At 39.9% G+C, this 20,606-nt stretch overlaps 1 protein-coding gene across 5 annotated transcripts in view; it reads left to right on the top strand.

Moving 5' to 3' along the window:
* The window catches only part of LOC126378844 (zinc finger protein 260-like), a 78,157-nt gene extending 60,905 nt beyond the window's left edge, over positions 1-17,252 (top strand). Inside the window, exon 5 of one of the 5 annotated variants that reach the window (XM_050027292.1) lies at positions 16,073-17,252. In XM_050027292.1, the coding sequence (XP_049883249.1) occupies positions 16,073-17,214 (1,142 nt within the window). In that variant the 3' untranslated portion in view covers positions 17,215-17,252. Of the gene's footprint in view, positions 1-739; positions 2,255-3,567; positions 4,990-10,969; positions 12,111-14,064; positions 16,053-16,072 lie in introns of those variants that run through there. The other 4 variants (XM_050027290.1, XM_050027301.1, XM_050027293.1 and 1 more) reach the window with 4 other exon arrangements.
* The last annotated feature ends 3,354 nt before the right edge of the window (positions 17,253-20,606 follow it).

Here is a 20,606-nt window from a genome sequence, read left to right as displayed (position 1 = left end):
ACCCACATTACCAATGCATTTTCGGAGGTACGGGACCTGTGTTTGGCTGGTTTTCCCTTCGCGGGTTGAAAGGTCAGACTGGGAGTCGCTTCTGTAAAAAACCGGACCTGTCAAATGTTTAGGTTAGGTAAGCGGACCCTGTGAAAAACTGGATAATGCTAGGTAGACAATCAGGCAATAGGGATCACAAAGTGATTTTTGTGATATGTCCCCACCGGGATTCGAACCCGGGACCTCCGGATCGTGAGCCCAACGCTCAACCACTGGACAACCGAGGCCGTTATCATGTCAGTATTAAATATGTTTATCTTATTAATAAATATTGACTTCATAATCTATTGATGGGTACAAGTCTCCCGATATTGATCAGAGCGGGAACGGAGCACTTTCCACTACGCTGATCTTCCGGTTGACGAAGAATATCCAGATTCGAGTCGGTGAAGACAAGTTCGCCTCCCAAATTGACCCGATCGGCAATCGAACTTAAAGGTTAAAAATAGTTTTTTATGGAAGATTTGCAAGCATTTGACCACAATCTCACCTAATGGTGTATTTTAATCAAAGTGTTTTCTAAAGTACCAAATCTGAAAATACCTAGTAAGTAAGGAATTTCCTTTAAAAAATCGTGACAAGTCCTTAAGGTAATGCGTAGTAAATACTTTCTTCTGAAAAGCTATTTAAATTAACCGCATTGGCAGTATTGGCACGAACCTGACAGTGAATTTTCTTTTGTTTTTAGGGTCCGTCGAACTCAAACTAAAATGGAAACCGAAGCTCAAGTATAACGATCACAGGGACAATGCGGCTATTATCATTGAGTGCTCAAACGTGTGTCCGTTCCGTTGGAAGAGGGGTGCCTTCATCTGTGGATACTGCCCCCAAACGTTTACAGATTTTGTGGAACTTAGAAATCACACTTTCGAACATCCAAACCGAATAGAGGCTATGCGTCACGCTCGCGCTTCCGACCACGTAAAAGTCGAAGCTTCTGACTTAAAATGCGAAATCTGCCAAGGGCCCTTTAAAGACATTGAATCACTAAAGGATCATTTAATTACATTCCATGATAAGCCGATAAGTCTACAACAAGGACTTGGCTTAACGCCATTCATAATTAACTCGGAAGAATACTGCTGTACTCTTTGTGAAGAGCGTTTTGAGCTCTTCAACAAACTAAACAGTCACATGAACGGGCATTATCCGAATAACATTTGTTGCCAGTGCGGGAAGGCGTTTTCTGCCGCGCACAGGCTCAAAGCCCATCTCGCAACACACGATTCCCAGGACCAATTCAAATGTCCAAGATGCCCAGAAATGTTTACCACAAAGATCCAGAAAAACAATCACGTATCCTCATTTCATGGTCAAAAGAACCGATACAGGTGTCCGGTTTGCGAGGAGACTTTGAAAAGCTACGCGGATAGAGTGAAGCATTTGAAGGATAACCACGGACGGAAAGTGGAGTACGCTTGCCATCTGTGCACAGCTGTGTTTGCGATGTGCAACCAGAGAACTAAACACATCGAACGGGTTCACGTCAAGCTGAAGAAGTTCTCTTGCGATTGGTGCCAATATCAGACAGTCACGTCAAATAATCTAAAACGCCATATGGTTGTACATGTTGGCGACCGAAAGTTCGAATGTAGTGTCTGCAAAAAAGCGTTCGCCAGAGCTAAAACCTTGAAAGAACACTTACGAATACATAATAACGACAAAAGATTCTCCTGTGAATTCTGTAGTTACGCGTGTGTCCAGAAATGTAGCTTGAAGAGTCATTTGAAAACACATCACAGCCATTTGTTACAAGCGAATATAGTTAATTTGACCGGCGTAGAAGCTTTGTTGAAAGAAAGAAGGGATTTAAGCCAGTCAGTACCTGAAGAACGCGCAGAAAGGAGTTGATTCTTTTTAATATTTTGAAATCATCACCATATTTTCAGTGCCAATATCCTAACTGCCTATGTGCCATTATCCTAACTGCATACATAATCCAGCGTGATCGGTTTTAAAGTGCATCGCGATATGAACATTGTGAACAAAGGATTGTAACCTGTGTGGTAGACAGGTACTTTATTATTCGCATCCTATTAACAAATAGACTCACATTCGCTAAGAAGTTTTCTGAAAGAGCGTCCAAAGTTATGTACAGTATAAGTAGTTCCCTCAAATTGAGATGTTATGGCAGTTCAAGTAAAGTGCAATATCGGTGGTACAGTGTCGTTACACGCCGTCGCTTGTGACTCTCTATTCTATTTGTTATTCTTCTCTATTATATTGTTTATGGCAAATAGCTCAGTGTACAGTCATGAGAAATATAATGTACCCACTTTAGGACTCTGTCGCACTAACATATTTGACATTTAGTGAGACTTATAGTTCAATTTGTCAAAAAAGTTAATGTGACATGGTACCAAAGTATATTAATGCTCATGGTATATTAATGCTCGTGACCGTACCTGCTGGAGTCGAGGAATCTTTTTTCTTGCTTCCCAGATATTCCCAACCCTGATATCTTATTAAGTCTAAATCAAATCAAATATACGTATACTTAAGTCATGTGATTGGCTGGACCGACCGAGTAAAGAAAATACAACTATTATGTTTCCAAGATATTTTACAATTCTCGCATCAATTACCTCGATAATAAATATGTATAAACAATATGTTTCAGTGTTTCTTTTTAAATTATGATATAGCATGTATCTCCGAAGGGATATGCAGTGTGAATAATAAATAAATGAAAGGTATACGATAAACGCCCACTCCTTGCCATCTAGATTTAAGTCTAAAGAAAGAAAGAAAGAAAGAAAATATTTATTTCCATATTGGACGCCACATTTACAAACTTACATTACAGAAATAAAAAAAAAATAAAAAAAAGAAAAAAAACAAGGACAAAAAGACAAATAATACAGACATTAAATACACAATGGAGGCGCCCAAAATAAAAAAAGGATCTCCCTCAGCATAATGTCGTGACACGTGCTTAGTCTCATAATGTAAGAGGCTGTTGGCAACCCCAACATTAAATTTATATTTTTTAGCGTGACAACATTTTTTGTCTCTCTACTTCCGTTCTTGCTCTCCATTTAACTACTGTAATGTAAAAAAAAAAATTGTACGAATTTTAATTAAATTCATTGAATTTTGCCTCCTTCTGGACGTTTCAATCTCAGCCTTAGCCTCAAATAACCAGCCCTCACAGCCATTAGGAACCTTACACCCCAAACCTAACAGAGGCTACACATAACTACAAAGTCATTATTTTCTGCTTATTTTCATTGAGAAAAGTAAGAACACAAGTAATGCATAGGCATAATCTTCTTCTATCGTGTGGGTTGTGAGGTGGATTACCAACCCCATCAACCCTGGTGTCAGGGTTATTATTGTGCCGCCATAGGCCCCTGACATGACATGACATGATAGGCATAATTATATTTCCATTTTCTTTAAACTATACGAACACATGTATCTACTCGTTTTGTTGTTTATCTACTTATATGAAATTGTTAAATCAACCACGAACCTGCAAGTCTTGGAATATATCGGATCTTTTTCTATTTTTAGGAAGAAGATCTGAAGACGTATGCGTAAAGCCCGAGTTGGAAACGGAATCCCCAGAGAGTGGCAGAAACATGGACATCGCAAGACGAAGTGCCTTTAGGAACAACCTCTTAATAATCTTGGAAACTTGCACCGCAAGCCCTTTCAAGTACAGAAAGGGGACTTACCTCTGCTTTTACTGCAAGGACTCATTCCTTCAACCGGAAAAACTTCGAGAGCACACCAGGACTGAGCATTCAGACATAAAATCAGTCATAAGACCTAAGAAATACGAGCCTCTTAAGATGGATTTTACAGCAACGGTCTGCAAACTATGTGGAATTAACATAGATGACTACGCAGCTCTGAAAACGCATCTCAAAGAGCATGGAATGGCGATTGATACAACCCACGGAGATTGCATACTACCTTACCACCTGAATAAAGGCGAACACCGCTGTCAGATTTGCGGGAAGCAATACGAGATGTTCCTAAGTCTACACAAGCATATGAATGATCACTACGAGCATTTTATTTGTGAGTACTGCGGGAAGCGATTCGCGACGTCGCAAAGAATGCTCAACCACGCTAGGACACACGAGAGAGGAGATTTCCCGTGCAAAAGATGCGAGGAATCCTTCCCATCGTACGCCTCATTGTACGCTCACATGGCGAAAATCCACAGATCCAATAATAGGTACAAATGTCCAATATGTGACGAAAAATTCAAGTCCTACAAAGATAGGTTGAAACATTTAAAACTGATTCATGGGGAGAAAATTGCCGTATTCCCATGTCCATCTTGTCCGAAAGTCTTCGATTTGTGCAGTAGGAGGACTCAGCACATAAGGTTCCAGCATTTGCAAGAGAGGAATCATATTTGTGCCGTGTGTGGGATGAAGTTCTTTACGAACTATGAGCTGCAGGAACATTCTATCAAACATGGCGGCGAAAGGATCTACCAATGCGATATTTGCAAGAAGTCCTATGCTAGGTTGAAGACCCTTCGTGAACACATGCGGATACATAACAACGATAGGCGTTTCGTTTGTATGGTTTGTGGGCAGGCGTTCGTTCAGAACTGCAGTCTTAAACAGCATGTCAGGGTTCACCATCCTACGCAATTGAAAGGGTTCTAAAGTGACATGGCATGGATGCGGAATATTTATTGCATAACTTATCCAAAGCCTCGGTACAGGACTTGCACCAATGAGTTATTAATTTATCTCAAGTGCAGTTTTCACTGACAGTCGACCTAGACCAAATCGTCACTTACCATCAGGCGGTCAAACGCGAGCCAATTTTATTAAACAAAATGACAATAGAATTACAGTAACAATAAAAACAAAAACAATTATGCGGCCAGGCCCCGTATAGAAAAAAGAAAAGATGGGGCTTGGTGATATGATAGGTAGGTAGGCAATAATAGGTAATAGTATGTACTTACTTATTTATTGTAACGTAACGCTTATCAACTTACAATGAAATATATGACTTCATAACATACATTTTTGGTGTTTTATTGGATGAAATGAAAACAACACACGCGGATGTGACGGTATACCACAAACCTTGACTAGAAGAACTAGGATTATTATTATAGACAATCCTAATACTTATTCAAACAATGAACGACTAATAATTCACAATTACTTAACTCAGCATTTGAAAAACATAATAGATGCATCTGCAATGAAGAACTTTATCATTAAAAAGAAACATTGGAATTAATACAAAATGACTACTTTGAAAGAAAAAGGTTCCAGTGAAAGAAAAGATAAAGAAAGAAATGTTTATAAAAATTAGGGACACCACAGTAACAAAATATAAAACCAAACACGGAATCAATGCAACTTACAAAAGAGAGTACATATAAATAGACTGTAACGAAGCATTTCGGACCAACGAGCCTTGTAGCGACATCTTGTGGTTTCTGACGATATAACGTTGTTTTTATATTTTACCCGCGGGAAATCACAGATGGCGCTGCAGGGTTATCGATGGGCCCGAATATTTTTAATTATTTAATTTTCTTCAAAATTTGGTATATTAAAATTATCTGCAACATTTATTTTTGAAATATTATAATTATATTGTTTACATTTTTGGATCAAACAAGTCGATCGATTATTGTCGTTGATTCGGCGAATTTATGGTTTGGTAGATTTTTTCTAGTTTGGCAACTTTGTTCGTGGTTCTTGTGTCAGACTGACAGCTGGCTGAGCTGAGAGACAGGTTATGGAAAGTGGGGACGTCGCGAGAGCGCCGGAGACTCCACTGCCGTAACAATAATGTGGGCAAATTAAAAGCCACGATTTATCGGCGACATCAAGAGCCGATGTCTCGATTTAAATAAACAACTTAACCGAGATGGTGAGTCCTCGCAATTCTTCGTGCATATTTTTGCACCAACTTTGTGATAACCTCGAGGTCCTTGTTTTCAGCAACATCACTGAAATCCCATCGCCTAAGGTCCAGTGGGTGGGTTTAGGTTTCATCCGAGCGATGCCCAACTATCCCGGATGAACCTGTAAGTTATTTTCTTTGTTTTACACTCGTGAGTTGCATTGCCACGCTGTCAGCTGAACCACATGCTAATCATTGCCATTCCTTGTTGCAGATGACGTTGTTTTTGTTTTTTCTTTAAAGTTTTAACGTTTTAATTTTCGAACGTTTTGCAAGTTTTAATCTAAGAAGAAGTTTATGATTGGATCAGATGATTTCAACAATGATTTTGTGAATGAAGATTGCTACTGTTTTCTTCTGCGTTTGCAAGTTATTTCAAGCTTCATTTCGGCGGAGCTTGCCTTGGTTGTTTGCCCGTCGAAGCTTTCCTTTGTGCGGCGCGCATGTGGATGTGCCGTGCCTCTCCTTTTGTCAACACACCGGATAAGGCCCGGTGAAGGTCTGCGAGGTTGACCGGTGGACGTGCAGCCCGCCAGCTGCGTAACAGTTGGCCCGCTGCGCCGCCATCGTCCAGCACGCCCTGGCCTGAGCCGGCCTCAACTCATCACCTGTACGGTATTCCGGAATGCCTCAGGTAGGCCTGATAGTCGGAGGTCCTCGAGTAAGTGAGGTGCCTACAGGTGGACGGACAGTGTTTTAAATATAGTGATATCCCATGGTAGTTACGGAGTGACAATTAACCTGACGGACCAAAGCGCGACCTGTCTCCCTCCATAGGGTGTTCACCTACCTATGGTTGTACTTGGTAATTAAATGTTATAAGAATATACATTGTACGGATTCAAAGGGAGTTTTCTTTGTCTCATGTTCACCGGTCTATAACATCTAGCTGTGCCCTTCAGGTAAACACCACTTTATAAATTTTCTGAAACATATCAGTATTTTAACACCATTTCCTATTTTTCCTACCTTTTTATATAGGTAGCAAAAGATTTCCGTTTCAGTGGCGCCCTTCTTGGTGAAATTGTCGCTCTGTGCAACCATTTAGAATAAGTGGTGTTGGCATAAACTTTAAGAATAAATTTTGTGAAAACAGTGTATTTTTTTTTATTATTAAAAAGTGATGGGATTTTGTGTGAATTGTTTGTGTTTTGTTTGCATCTTAGGTTAAGTTGTGTTTGTCTTAGCATAAGTAAGGTTCTAGGCCTCCTACAGAGACCTAACCTAAATACTTATTTTATTGCAATAAGTTTAACCCAATTCTAGGGCTTATTGTCAATTTTTAAAACTACATTTGTGTTTTCATTTTATTTAACCATTTAGTATTAATTACAGGTTAAAAACAATTATTAACATAATTTGATGCAAGCTAGCAAATAATTTTTATCAGTATTGAGTTTTTTTTGTAACAATTTGGACAAAAAATATCCACATAGTACTACATTTTGAGATTTCCCAACAATTGAATTTTGAAAACATATTGAATTAAAAAAAACAAACAATTTCACTATTAAAAAACAATAATAAATTACTTTCTAGTTTTTTAATTACATTTATAACAGGACATTGGTTTGTAATTGGAATTTTGTGACTTAGTTTCATCATCATACTTACTGTTAGTTGTGCCGTTACTTGGCAAATATTTTGCTTATTTGTTTTTGGAAATAATTTTATAGAACTGTCTGTCAATATCAACTTTATTGAGAAATATTTAGTAGTCAACTTGCTTACAATCTTTATTATATTCACAACATATTACAACTTGACAATAACAATTAAAAGTAAACATAACCTTCAACAAACAAAATTTAATTAAAAACACTTGTTTCTTTTATTATTGTGAAAATTAAATACAGGGATATAAAGTATCGATGTTGTGTGATAATTACAGTTATTTGGTTTATATTTTATGAAAGTTTTGTACATATTGTATAGAGAGTAAGTTTTGGAGGCAGACAGGTACATTTTGAAACATAGATTTACTTCAGTTTACTTCAAACCTCTTTTCAAACTTGAGATTATAACTAAGACACAACCATGGATATCCAAACTGTTTGTTTACAATCACTGCTCCGTGATGAGTTGGTTTATGGAGTGAGTATTCGTGCTGAAGCACCAGCTGATACTGTTCTCAAAATGAAGAAACAGCTTAGGGAGTTGATCACAGGTATCTCTCCGGATGAAATACTGGACGATGAGCGGAAGCCACAGGCCGAATTCCCAATTATCACCGAAAAGCTGAAGGAGCTGCAGGCAAAACTTGATTTAGCAGCGAAGTCTAGGGACCGTCATCACCTTATGCGTGCTAGGGCTTTGTATAATCATCTTCATCACCGTCTTGAGCGTGTAGTATGCACGGAGTTTGTCGATAGGGACATCCAATCGAAGCAAATTGGGAATCTTAATGCTTGCGGTCACTCATTGGAGAATTTTTCCTTTTCAAGGTTAGCATTCAATAACATTTAGAAAAAAATTTTGGGGTTACTTGTGTCATTAGGACCTAGTAACAACCTATTTATAACAAACACATATCTTTTTATGTAGTTAAAGACTATTAATTAGTCTTTTGATTTTAAAATAACTAGGTACATTTACCAATAGATGTTTTATGTTTGTTTATGTTTCATGTTTTTTTTTAGTGTGTTTATGGTGCGCTAATAAGGCCCATACACACTAGCGTCTGCAACGCAGCGTTTTTATGAACGCTCAACTTAGCGTTACATATTTTTATGTTTTTTGTTTAGGCGGTTATAGCCAACTATTTAAGATAAATATGTTGCTCGTGACAACATTTTTTTTAGGCTTTATAGTAGCCATTTATTAGAAATTCATTTAAATAGGAAACCTCATTAGGTTGACTATTTTTTTTGTTTTTTGACGGAGCGGGTAGTGACTCCTTAAATAAGCCTCTAGCAACTGTTGTTTTGTTTTTTGTCTTTGTCTTTAGAATTGGGGTATCGAGTGACACTAGGAGAGTCGTCAGCTCAACAGGGGTATGAATGTGGGTGACACCCAGTGAAATGGATACTGGGTGCTACTTTATGAAAGAAGTGAAAGGTGATCAATGAATGGTGAAGAATAACAGGTCGGGGTAATTGTTGTGCTTAGGGTTGTGCTGTTTATATGTTGGTTTGTGCTTCGTTACGTTTTTTTTTTATATAAATTGTTGTTGTCTCGTCTTCTGTGACAGATTTTTTTTTAAATTTGATATAATTTAGACTGGTTGTGAGCTCCAGGCTCTATGGCTGAGGGCAGCCGTGTTTCTCACCCAGTTCGAAACCTCTCGTGGGTAGGGGGGTATTGTAACGAAGCATTTCGGACCAACGAGCCTTGTAGCGACATCTTGTGGTTTCTGACGATATAACGTTGTTTTTATATTTTACCCGCGGGAAATCACAGATGGCGCTGCAGGGTTATCGATGGGCCCGAATATTTTTAATTATTTAATTTTCTTCAAAATTTGGTATATTAAAATTATCTGCAACATTTATTTTTGAAATATTATAATTATATTGTTTACATTTTTGGATCAAACAAGTCGATCGATTATTGTCGTTGATTCGGCGAATTTATGGTTTGGTAGATTTTTTCTAGTTTGGCAACTTTGTTCGTGGTTCTTGTGTCAGACTGACAGCTGGCTGAGCTGAGAGACAGGTTATGGAAAGTGGGGACGTCGCGAGAGCGCCGGAGACTCCACTGCCGTAACAATAATGTGGGCAAATTAAAAGCCACGATTTATCGGCGACATCAAGAGCCGATGTCTCGATTTAAATAAACAACTTAACCGAGATGGTGAGTCCTCGCAATTCTTCGTGCATATTTTTGCACCAACTTTGTGATAACCTCGAGGTCCTTGTTTTCAGCAACATCACTGAAATCCCATCGCCTAAGGTCCAGTGGGTGGGTTTAGGTTTCATCCGAGCGATGCCCAACTATCCCGGATGAACCTGTAAGTTATTTTCTTTGTTTTACACTCGTGAGTTGCATTGCCACGCTGTCAGCTGAACCACATGCTAATCATTGCCATTCCTTGTTGCAGATGACGTTGTTTTTGTTTTTTCTTTAAAGTTTTAACGTTTTAATTTTCGAACGTTTTGCAAGTTTTAATCTAAGAAGAAGTTTATGATTGGATCAGATGATTTCAACAATGATTTTGTGAATGAAGATTGCTACTGTTTTCTTCTGCGTTTGCAAGTTATTTCAAGCTTCATTTCGGCGGAGCTTGCCTTGGTTGTTTGCACGTCGAAGCTTTCCTTTGTGCGGCGCGCATGTGGATGTGCCGTGCCTCTCCTTTTGTCAACACACCGGATAAGGCCCGGTGAAGGTCTGCGAGGTTGACCGGTGGACGTGCAGCCCGCCAGCTGCGTAACAGTTGGCCCGCTGCGCCGCCATCGTCCAGCACGCCCTGGCCTGAGCCGGCCTCAACTCATCACCTGTACGGTATTCCGGAATGCCTCAGGTAGGCCTGATAGTCGGAGGTCCTCGAGTAAGTGAGGTGCCTACAGGTGGACGGACAGTGTTTTAAATATAGTGATATCCCATGGTAGTTACGGAGTGACAATTAACCTGACGGACCAAAGCGCGACCTGTCTCCCTCCATAGGGTGTTCACCTACCTATGGTTGTACTTGGTAATTAAATGTTATAAGAATATACATTGTACGGATTCAAAGGGAGTTTTCTTTGTCTCATGTTCACCGGTCTATAACATCTAGCTGTGCCCTTCAGGTAAACACCACTTTATAAATTTTCTGAAACATATCAGTATTTTAACACCATTTCCTATTTTTCCTACCTTTTTATATAGGTAGCAAAAGATTTCCGTTTCAAGACAGTAAACATTAAGACAATTTTTGATTGAGTGTATGTACTGTGGTCATTTTGTATTAAGATTAGAGTAAGAAAATACTTTAATGTAACCCATGTGGCAATACTATGAAGAAATAAATGCAAAGCTTAGGATAAAGAGCTGTAGTAGTCACCACACACTAAACCTTACACAGACGTTTTCTCGTTTCTAGGTGACGAAACATCGAAACGAGACGACGGACCTGAGACAGCTAAAAAAACGGCCTCAACAGATGAACCAGCCAAAAATAGCAAAGAAATATCAAAAATAAGGAAACTTAGTGCTTCTCAGTTAATTATCAACTCAAACATATGCCCGTTTCGCTGGGCTAAAACGCTGTTTACTTGCCTGTATTGTAAAGCAAGTTTTACAACTATTGAATTGCTGAAAGACCATAATAAATCCCATGAGTCTATCGCAGAAGATGTAGTTTTAAAAGCTTGTAGCAAATGGGTAACATCGCATGAACAAGTCAAAGTAAACGTGACAAACGTGCGATGCAAACTTTGCGACGATAATATTACCAACTTTGAAGATCTAAAACATCATTTAGTCGACAAACACGACAAAAAACAAATTGATGTCAAAAATGATGGCTTGTTGCCGTTTAAAATCGAAAATGAACATTATGTTTGCGCTGTTTGCGACAAAGAATTTGCTGAATACAAGATATTGAATCAACACATGAATATACACTATAAGAACTTTATTTGTGACCTTTGTGGATCGGGGTTCATGACTCCGTTACGGTTGAAGATTCACACGAGGACTCATGAGACTGGGGCGCATCCTTGTAGCGTCTGCAGCAAGATTTTCCGCACAGTTTCTGCTAGGAACGACCACTATGCAGTCGTACACATGAATGCTAAACGAAGCAAATGTCCACATTGCTTCGAGACATTCAAAACGTACTATCAGAAAAAGAAACATTTGGTAAAAGTCCACGCGTTGAAAGTATCAGAATTCAAATGCAACCTTTGCCCACAAACGTACCTGTTAAGTGCAGATTTGAACGTTCACAAAAGGCAGATACATTTTAATGAGAAACGGTACGCTTGCGATGTTTGTGATTGGAAGTTCTACCAGAAATGTCAGTTGAGAGACCACATGGTCAGCCATGGGGTGGGGGCCAAGACTCACGAATGCCAGATCTGCAAAAAGACCTATTTGAGACGAAGAACTTTGAGAAAACATATTTTAAGCGTTCATGAGAAACACAAGAACTGATCAAATTGTTGCACAAAATAAGTATACGTATAGTAAATTGGGGTAGTGAGGCGAGGGGTTTGATCAAGCAGATCGGGTGAAGGCTCGACGTCAGTCAGAGGGGGTGAGCCTAGTTCTGGGTTTTACCTGGTCCAACGCCTATAGTGTGTATACAGGATGTTAGTGACATCGTAACGAAAACTTTAAGGGATGGTTCAGACCATGATTCTGAGTTGGTATCAAGTAGAATTTCCGTCGCAAAAGTACTATAGCGCTGAAAATATTAAAAGAAACACTAAAATTTTAATGAATTTTCCGACAGGAAAATCCACTTGATATCAACTCAGAATCATGGTCTGAATCATCCCTCTCAGTATTTGTTACGATGTCACTAACACCCTATCTACTTGTATATAAGTGACATCGTAACAAATACTGAGGGGGATGATTCAGCTCGTTATTCTCAGTTAATAGCAAGTGGAATTTTACATCGCAAAAGTATAGAATTTAAAACAATTTATAAAAACACCAAAGAAAAACAAATTTTGCGACGGAAAATTCCACTTGATATTAACTCAGAATCATGATCTGAATCATCCCTCACAGTATTCGTTACGATGTCACTAACACCCTGTATAATGGCTGTGCAATGGGTTCGTTGGAACCAGGAGACGCTCAAGAGTACTTAAGCGTCTAATTGTATGTGACGAAGTTACGTATGTTTATGATTATTTGACAAATTATTTTATAGCAAATTGTATTGTAAGTACTTAACACTTTCACGGACAGAACGTCTACATGCGATGTCAAGATCCCAATTATCCTAACATTAGCTCTCTCTCTCTATTTAAGAGCTGCGCTCTTGTCGGTGGAGTAACCGCCATTCCTCTCTTCTTCCCGCCAAAACCTTCACCTCCCGATACGACACGACCTGCACCTTCTCTTTTATTTGTTTCATAAATGTTATCCTAGGTCTACCCCTTCCTCTCTTCCCTTCAATTTTTCCTTCTATAATGTTTGTTATAAATGAATCGTGTCGTATCAGGTGGCCAATCATATTTCCTCTCCGGTTCTCTATAGTCTTTAATATAACATTAGCTATGAAAGTTGAATGACTAGTGGCCAGTGACCATGAAAGTGTTAATAAAGTTGCACTTGTATAAACATACATACATAAACTCAGGCATATTTCCCACCGGGGTAAGCAGAGATTATGGAATTCCATTTGCTTCGATCCTGACACATTTCTCTCGCTTCCTCCACATTCATCAATCGTTTCATACACGCACGCCGGGTCAGAGTAGATCGTACTGAACCTTTTCTAAGGGCATCTCCAATTTGGTTAATGTACGTTCGCCTTCCCCTGCCAGCCCTACCAACAACCTTTGCTTTATATACCGCTTTCGTAATCCTAAAATACACACAGACAAATACTGTTGTAATAAATAGTTGGAAATATTTTATAATAAGAAGTTTCATTGATAAATCATCCTTTTAACTTCATCCCAGACACTTTGGGGGGGGGGGGGGGGGGTTAACAACGCCACATTGAAGCAATTCATCTAAAAAAGCAATTTTGCAATTTGACATATGCGCATACAAAGAACCCCGATACCGACCCCACCGGCGTGGTCGACGACTTCCCTCAATCAGCGCTTATCGCAATCGACCCCCTAGGGTCCCGAGTGAGAGTAGCCGAGGTTCGCGCCTAACTGGGAACCCTCAGGTCTGTTGTCTTAAACGTTGTACCGGGTGAGAGCCTTCAGCGCTCCCCATTTGTCCGGCCAAGTAGTTAATGCCATCTGCGGCAAATCTACAATAAGTCACGTCAAAAAAAAAATCTTGATTAGTCTTAAGTGCAGTTTTCACTAACACAGTTGGCTCGACCATTACAGACGGCGATACGGCTCACCTAACACGTTGTTCTAACATAAATCTCAGTGAGGCGTGGGTGCTTAGTCTATCTCGCGATGGACGTACCTCTGGCTACCCCAATTGGGATATAGTCGTGAGGTTATGTTATGTTAGTTAATGTAGCTCATATCCATCTTTTCTTTTTAGGTGACGAAATCAGCAAAGGAAAAGCGGAATTAAACAAAGGATCAAGTAGAGGCGTCGATGAATTGGACATTATAAAGACAACCAAACTTAGACGGGACTCGGCTGTCCAACTAATGCTCAACTCAAAGATAATCCCCTTTAAATGGTCAAAGACATTGTTTATGTGCTTTTACTGTATAGAGAAATTTGTCAAATTCGAAGAGCTTAAAAAGCATTGTGCGTTCAAACACGATTCGTTAACGCAAGATAAAGTAATGAAAAGTGTTTACAAAATGAAAAGGTTTGAGTTGGCCAAAGTGAACGTTGCCGACGCAAACTGTAGACTTTGCGAAGAGAAAATAGTCAGTTTCAATGAATTGAAACTGCATTTGTCTGAGAAACACAAAATTATCGAGATTGATATAAAAAACGATGTAGTTTTGCCGTTTAGTATCGTCAATGAGGAATATTTCTGCGCGATTTGTCGCGAAAAATTTGCCGACTTCAGAAATCTAAATAACCATATGAATGTACATTTCAAGAATTTCATTTGCCACCAATGCGGTGCTGGTTTTATAACGCCTGGTCGGTTGAAAGTTCACGTTACCACACACGAGGCGGGACATTTCCCTTGTAACATATGCGGGAAGGAATTCAGGAATCACGCGGCGAGGAGCGCCCACCACGCAATCGTACACCTGAACGCGAAACGGAGCAAATGTCCACATTGTTCTGAGACTTTTAAAACTTACTACCAAAAGAAGAAACATATAATAACTGCCCACGAACTCAAAGTATCTGAATTTCGTTGCAATATGTGTCCGAAAACTTTTCTTGTTAGCGGTTCCCTGTTGGAACATAAACGTCACGTGCACTTGAAAGCGAAGAGATACTCCTGTCATATTTGCGACTGGAAATTTTACCACAAATGTAAGCTCAAGGAGCACATGATATCTCACGGGGACGTGGTGAAGAAATTCGAATGTTCTGTCTGCAAAAAGTCGTATGCCAGGAAGCATACTTTAACAGAACACATGCGTATACACAACAATGATAGGCGGTTCGTCTGTGAATATTGCAACAGTGCTTTTGTACAGAAATGTAGTCTGCAAAGTCACGTCAGAACACATCATGCCCAACATTTGAACCAGGGAGACCGTAGTCCTACCCCATAAGATTTACAGCACTTCTATCTTGTGGGTTGTGAAGTGGATTACCAACCTCAGCAACCCTGGTGTCAGGGTTATTAGTGAGCCGCCAGAGGCCCCTGACATGGCTCACGACTACGTATATGCTAAGGGTAGGTAATAGTCGGTTCTAGTAGGTATTGTAATAATGGGAAATAAGAACACAAAACTGGTGGAGATGATTAATCACGTTTATTGTATATTTAGACAAAACACATTACACACACACACATTATATTACACATTACATTAAATATAAAAAGGGGCGAGTTCGAAAACAACCTTGTGTGAGACTCGAAATCTCCACAACACAAGTCGCGGCGTGAACCACGACGCTGATATTATGTGGACCCTTTTGGGTGACGCAACCAACCATCGTACAACAACGTAATCAACGTAACCAACGTACTATTATTTAAATAAAACTTAGATTGAAAAAACAAGTAAGATTCTACCTTAAGCATTGGAGATTGACGTTAACATGATTAATCCCGTAAGTTGAAACGGAAAACGTGACGACAACGCTTATGAAGATTATAGAGATGATTGAAAAATGCATGCCCTTGATAGTATACTTGTAAAACCTTTAAGATGACAGTGACTGCTCATGATGTAAAAATAATGATGACACAAACGGTGGAAGTAACACTGACGCAATAGTGGATGTTATTGCAAAGAAAGATGAATATAAAACCGAAGATTCCCGGTTGGGGTAGTCAGAGGTACAGCCATCGCATGAGGAACTAAGTACCCGCATATCACCGAGCTTTATTAGACTAACGTGATAGGTGAAGAAAGATGGTTTCCTAAATGCTGATGCAAATTTATTTTCTCGGTTTTAGGTGATACCACGACGCAGGCAGAAGATAAAGGCTTAAAAGGAAGAACAGTAACGACATCACTAAACCAGCTGGACGATAGAGTGTCTAGGATAAAACATGCAACGATTTTACTGGAAAATTCAACGATATGTCCATTTAAATGGCTAAAGAATTTGTACATGTGCTTCTATTGCAATGAGCAGTTTGTAGATCCGGCTGATTTGCGAGAGCACAGCGCGATGCATAGTCTAAACAAGGATGAGATTGAAAGGATGCTGCTTAAAATGAAAAGGCACGAGCTAGCCAAAGTTGAAATAACCAATACCAGATGCAAAATTTGTAACGAAACTTTATTAGACTTTAAATCTTTGAAGAGTCATCTTTCAGAGAAACACAACAAATTATTGGATCTAAACTCTAGTAGTGGTGTTCTACCGTTTAAACTTTCCAAATCGAACTTCAACTGCGCGTTGTGCAGTAAAGAATTCGATGAGTTTACTTCTCTAAACCATCACATGAACGTACACTTTCAGAACTACATTTGCGAGCTTTGCGGGGCTGGTTTCATAACACCAGATCGGTTAAGAACCCACTCGTACTCCCACCAAACCGGGTCTTTCCCTTGCGATGGCTGCAGCAAAGTCTTCCGTTCAGCAAACGCGAGAAACGAGCACTATGACACTGTCCACAGGAAGGTGCAGAGACATCGCTGTCCACACTGCGTAGAGACATTCAAAAACTATTACCAGCGAAACAAACACATATCCACAGTTCACGGGTTAAAAATAAAGGAATTCAAATGCCAAACGTGTCTAAAAGTATTCCAATCTAGTGGAAAGCTGGGGGTTCATAAAAGAATGGTGCATGAGAAGCTGAAACGGTACCAGTGTGATGCTTGCGAGTGGAAATTCTATTCCAAGTTCGAATTAGAAGCTCACATGATACGGCATGGTGGGGAGAGGAAGTACCAATGCTCGATATGTAAGAAAGCGTATGCTAGGAAGTATACTCTTCGCATGCATATGAGGATACATGAGAACGACAGACGATACGTCTGCGCGATGTGTGGCGGCGCGTTCGTGCAGAAGTGCAGTTTGAAACATCATATAAAAGTACACCATCCGAACACCTTTAAATGTGACCAGTTCGAAAATGCGTCGTGATAGCATTTAATTCTAGAACACTCACTTACAGACTGACACACTCATCACGATGTTCTCACAATTACAAGTGGTAGGATTCTCAAATTTTGCGTGGGAGTTCCTTTCAGGACGTGCTCACTAAGACGGGATTTTGCGAAATTCAACCGTAAGAGCGTTAAAACAGATGCAAAGTTTGTATGAAACTTCTATAGTTTTAATACTTTTAATAGTAGGGTTTTACGCAAACCAAGTGTAAATATACAGGGTGTTAGTAACATCGTATCGAATACCGCGGGGGATAATTCAGACCACGATTCTGAGCTGATAACAAGTGGAATTTCCTCTCGGAAAATGAACTGTTAAAAGAACGTAGCTTGTCGCCTGTATGACAGCTTTATATTTTTTTATAAAATATTTTTAAATAAACGCTTATTTAAACTTGACACTTTTATTTTATTATCATAGTGACACAAATGTCATAAAAACTACCTACCTACACTGTTTGATCATTATGTTAAAAAGCAAAGGACAGTTCTCTATCGGTTTTTACGACATGTCTGGGAAGGTAACCAGCTGAAAGAAAGCCAGCGTTCTGTTTTTTATTCGCTTCCAGTCATCTCCCAGCCAAGTTTTTTTTGACGTGACTTATTGTAGTAGTTTTGTCGCAAATAGCGTCCATTACTTGGCCGGACAAATAGGTAGTGCTGAGGGCACTCACCCGGTACAAAATGGCCATTCCAGCATGGAGGCAATATGCATAACTGGTTTATGTTATGATTTACATAATAATTTAATTTTACACTACTCACACACAACACACGAATTAATGTTTAGATCATAAATGATTATCACGTGCTCAGCGGTGAAGGAAAACATCGTGAGGAAACCCACATTCCGGAAAATACATTTTCGGAGGTGTGTGACCTAAGCTGTATTGGGCTGGATTTCCTTCGCGGGTTGGAAGGTCAGATAGGCAGTTTGTAAAAAAACGGACCTGTGAAATCTTCAGGTCAGGTAAGCGGACCCTGTGAAAAACAGTATAATGATGAGGAGATGATGACTAAAGAGCAGAACGGAAGGGAAGTAGACATAGGCAGGCGTTCCCCTATTTGCCCTTGAGACGCGTAATTAGAATTGCTAATTCAATACGTCCCCGCCGGCCGAGACGAACTGGAGTAGGGTTAGGTTAGGTTAGGTCCGGGCGTTTTTCGCTCGGAAATCCTACTCCAGTTCGTCTCGGCCAGCATTTCTAAATACGCCCCCGGAACGGGTAGTTCTATAACAACTAGTTGCAATGTAACGTATCACACCTTGCCCCGTGAAAAGTGGCAGAAAATGTTGCATTGGCAACTAACGCTATGGCTACTCCTCTCCGGTCCGCGGAGGTCCATGTTGCTTTGTTGTAAATACGGTAAAGGAGGTGGTGGTACACATTGAACACTGCTAAAATGCATGTCGACACTTGAGTTGGTGGTTAAGTATCTTATTAAAGCAAAATTGATGTGTTTTTACGGAAAAGTGAGAAATTCGATTCTATTTGACAGTTGTTTGAGTTTATATAATTTTTAATTAATTTGCCAAAAAGTTTTGTCATTTAAAAAAGAAATTGGACCCAAAATCAAGTGCAGACCAGAATGAAATACCATTCTTTTTCCCTGTCTGACTTTGATATTTTACGAAACGTGAATTTTTTATTTTCTAAGCACTAAATCCAAGTGAAGTCCGTCTAAATACTTCAGTTTTACATCCTCCAAGTCGCGAAAACCAGGGACGTATTAAGACAATCGTTTTATTTTGTTTCTAGGACCGACCCCAATTAAGCCAGCGGCCCAACAGAAGATCGTGCCGCTGTTCCAAGTAGCGTATGACAGGACCGTCTGTAGACCTCTGGGGACCCTATCAGACTTCAGCAAAATCCGTTTACCCTCGAAAATTAGTACAAGGAACTTTACTCCATCCAGGAGTGCTTCGCCTGTTTCGTTCGGCCGTGATTCACCAACGCTCGCTGAAGACGAGACTCTGGAAGTTCCAAAACCTATGCAGACCAAGAAACCGCCGGATACAAGGCAGAATGTTTTAACAGTCTTTGAACATTCGACTGTCTACCCCTTCATTTACGGGAACAACAAGTTCAAATGCTTCATTTGCTCGCAGCCATTTCTGGAAACCTCCCTCTTGAGACAACACATGAGAGATATCCACACGTTTACATCGCTGAAAAGACTTGTTAACAATAAAAGAGAGAATATCCTGAAAGTAGACGTAAGTGAAATTGTTTGTAAACTGTGCAAAGCTACCCCAAAAGACTTCAACCAACTGAAGTATCACCTGAAAGAGGACCACGACAAGCCGATAGACCTTGAGCTACAAGACAATATGATACCCTTTAAACTGGACGGAGGGAAGGATTCCTACGAATGCGTGATATGCCACGAGAGTTTCATAAAAGTCAGGATTTTGGTTATCCACATGAGCACACACTTCAATAACTACAGCTGCGAATTCTGCGGATCAGGGTTCATGACTTTGAGACTGTTGAAGAAGCATCTAGAGGTTCATGAAAACGGGAACTTCCCTTGCGACCGTTGCGCTAAGTCGTTCACGACAGTGCACAAGAGGAACTTGCATATCAGAGGGGTTCATTTGAAGCAGTACCCGAGACGCTGCCCTATTTGCCCTGAGAGGTTCAACTCAAACTACAGAAGGACTATACACCTTCAAGACGTGCACAACCAATCGACGAGGGTGCATAAATGCGAAACTTGTGGCCGTGGTTTCAACTTAAAATACCATCTGATATGCCACACTCGCTCGGTACATCTCCAGGAGAGGAATCAGCAGTGTGACGTATGTCTCCAGAGGTTCTGCAATAAGGAAACTCTTAAGAGACACATGGTCATTCACACTGGTGAGAAGAATTATAAGTGTGAGGTCTGTGTGTAACGAAGCATTTCGGACCAACGAGCCTTGTAGCGACATCTTGTGGTTTCTGGAGATATAATGTTGTTTCACAGAACACAGATGGCGCTGCAGGGTTATCGATGGGCCCGAATATTTTTGATTATTTTATTTTCTTCAAAATTTGGTATATTTAATTATATGCAACATTTATTGAAATTATATTATATTTTATTTAGGTTTCGGATCAAACAAGTCGATCGATTATTGTCGTTGATTCGGCGAATTTATGGTTTGGTAGATTTTTTCTAGTTTGGCAACTTTGTTCGTGGTTCTTGTGTCAGACTGACAGCTGGCTGAGCTGAGAGACAGGTTATGGAAAGTGGGGACGTCGCGAGAGCGCCGGAGACTCCACTGCCGTAACAATAATGTGGGCAAATTAAAAGCCACGATTTATCGGCGACATCAAGAGCCGATGTCTCCATTTATATAAATAGCTTAACCGAGAACGTCTC

The sequence above is a fragment of the Pectinophora gossypiella genome, chromosome 27 (genome assembly GCF_024362695.1).
Source record: "Pectinophora gossypiella chromosome 27, ilPecGoss1.1, whole genome shotgun sequence".
NCBI lineage: Eukaryota > Metazoa > Arthropoda > Insecta > Lepidoptera > Gelechiidae > Pectinophora > Pectinophora gossypiella.
Note: the sequence above shows the minus strand (reverse complement) of the source record. Positions and strands in the feature narration are given on the sequence as shown.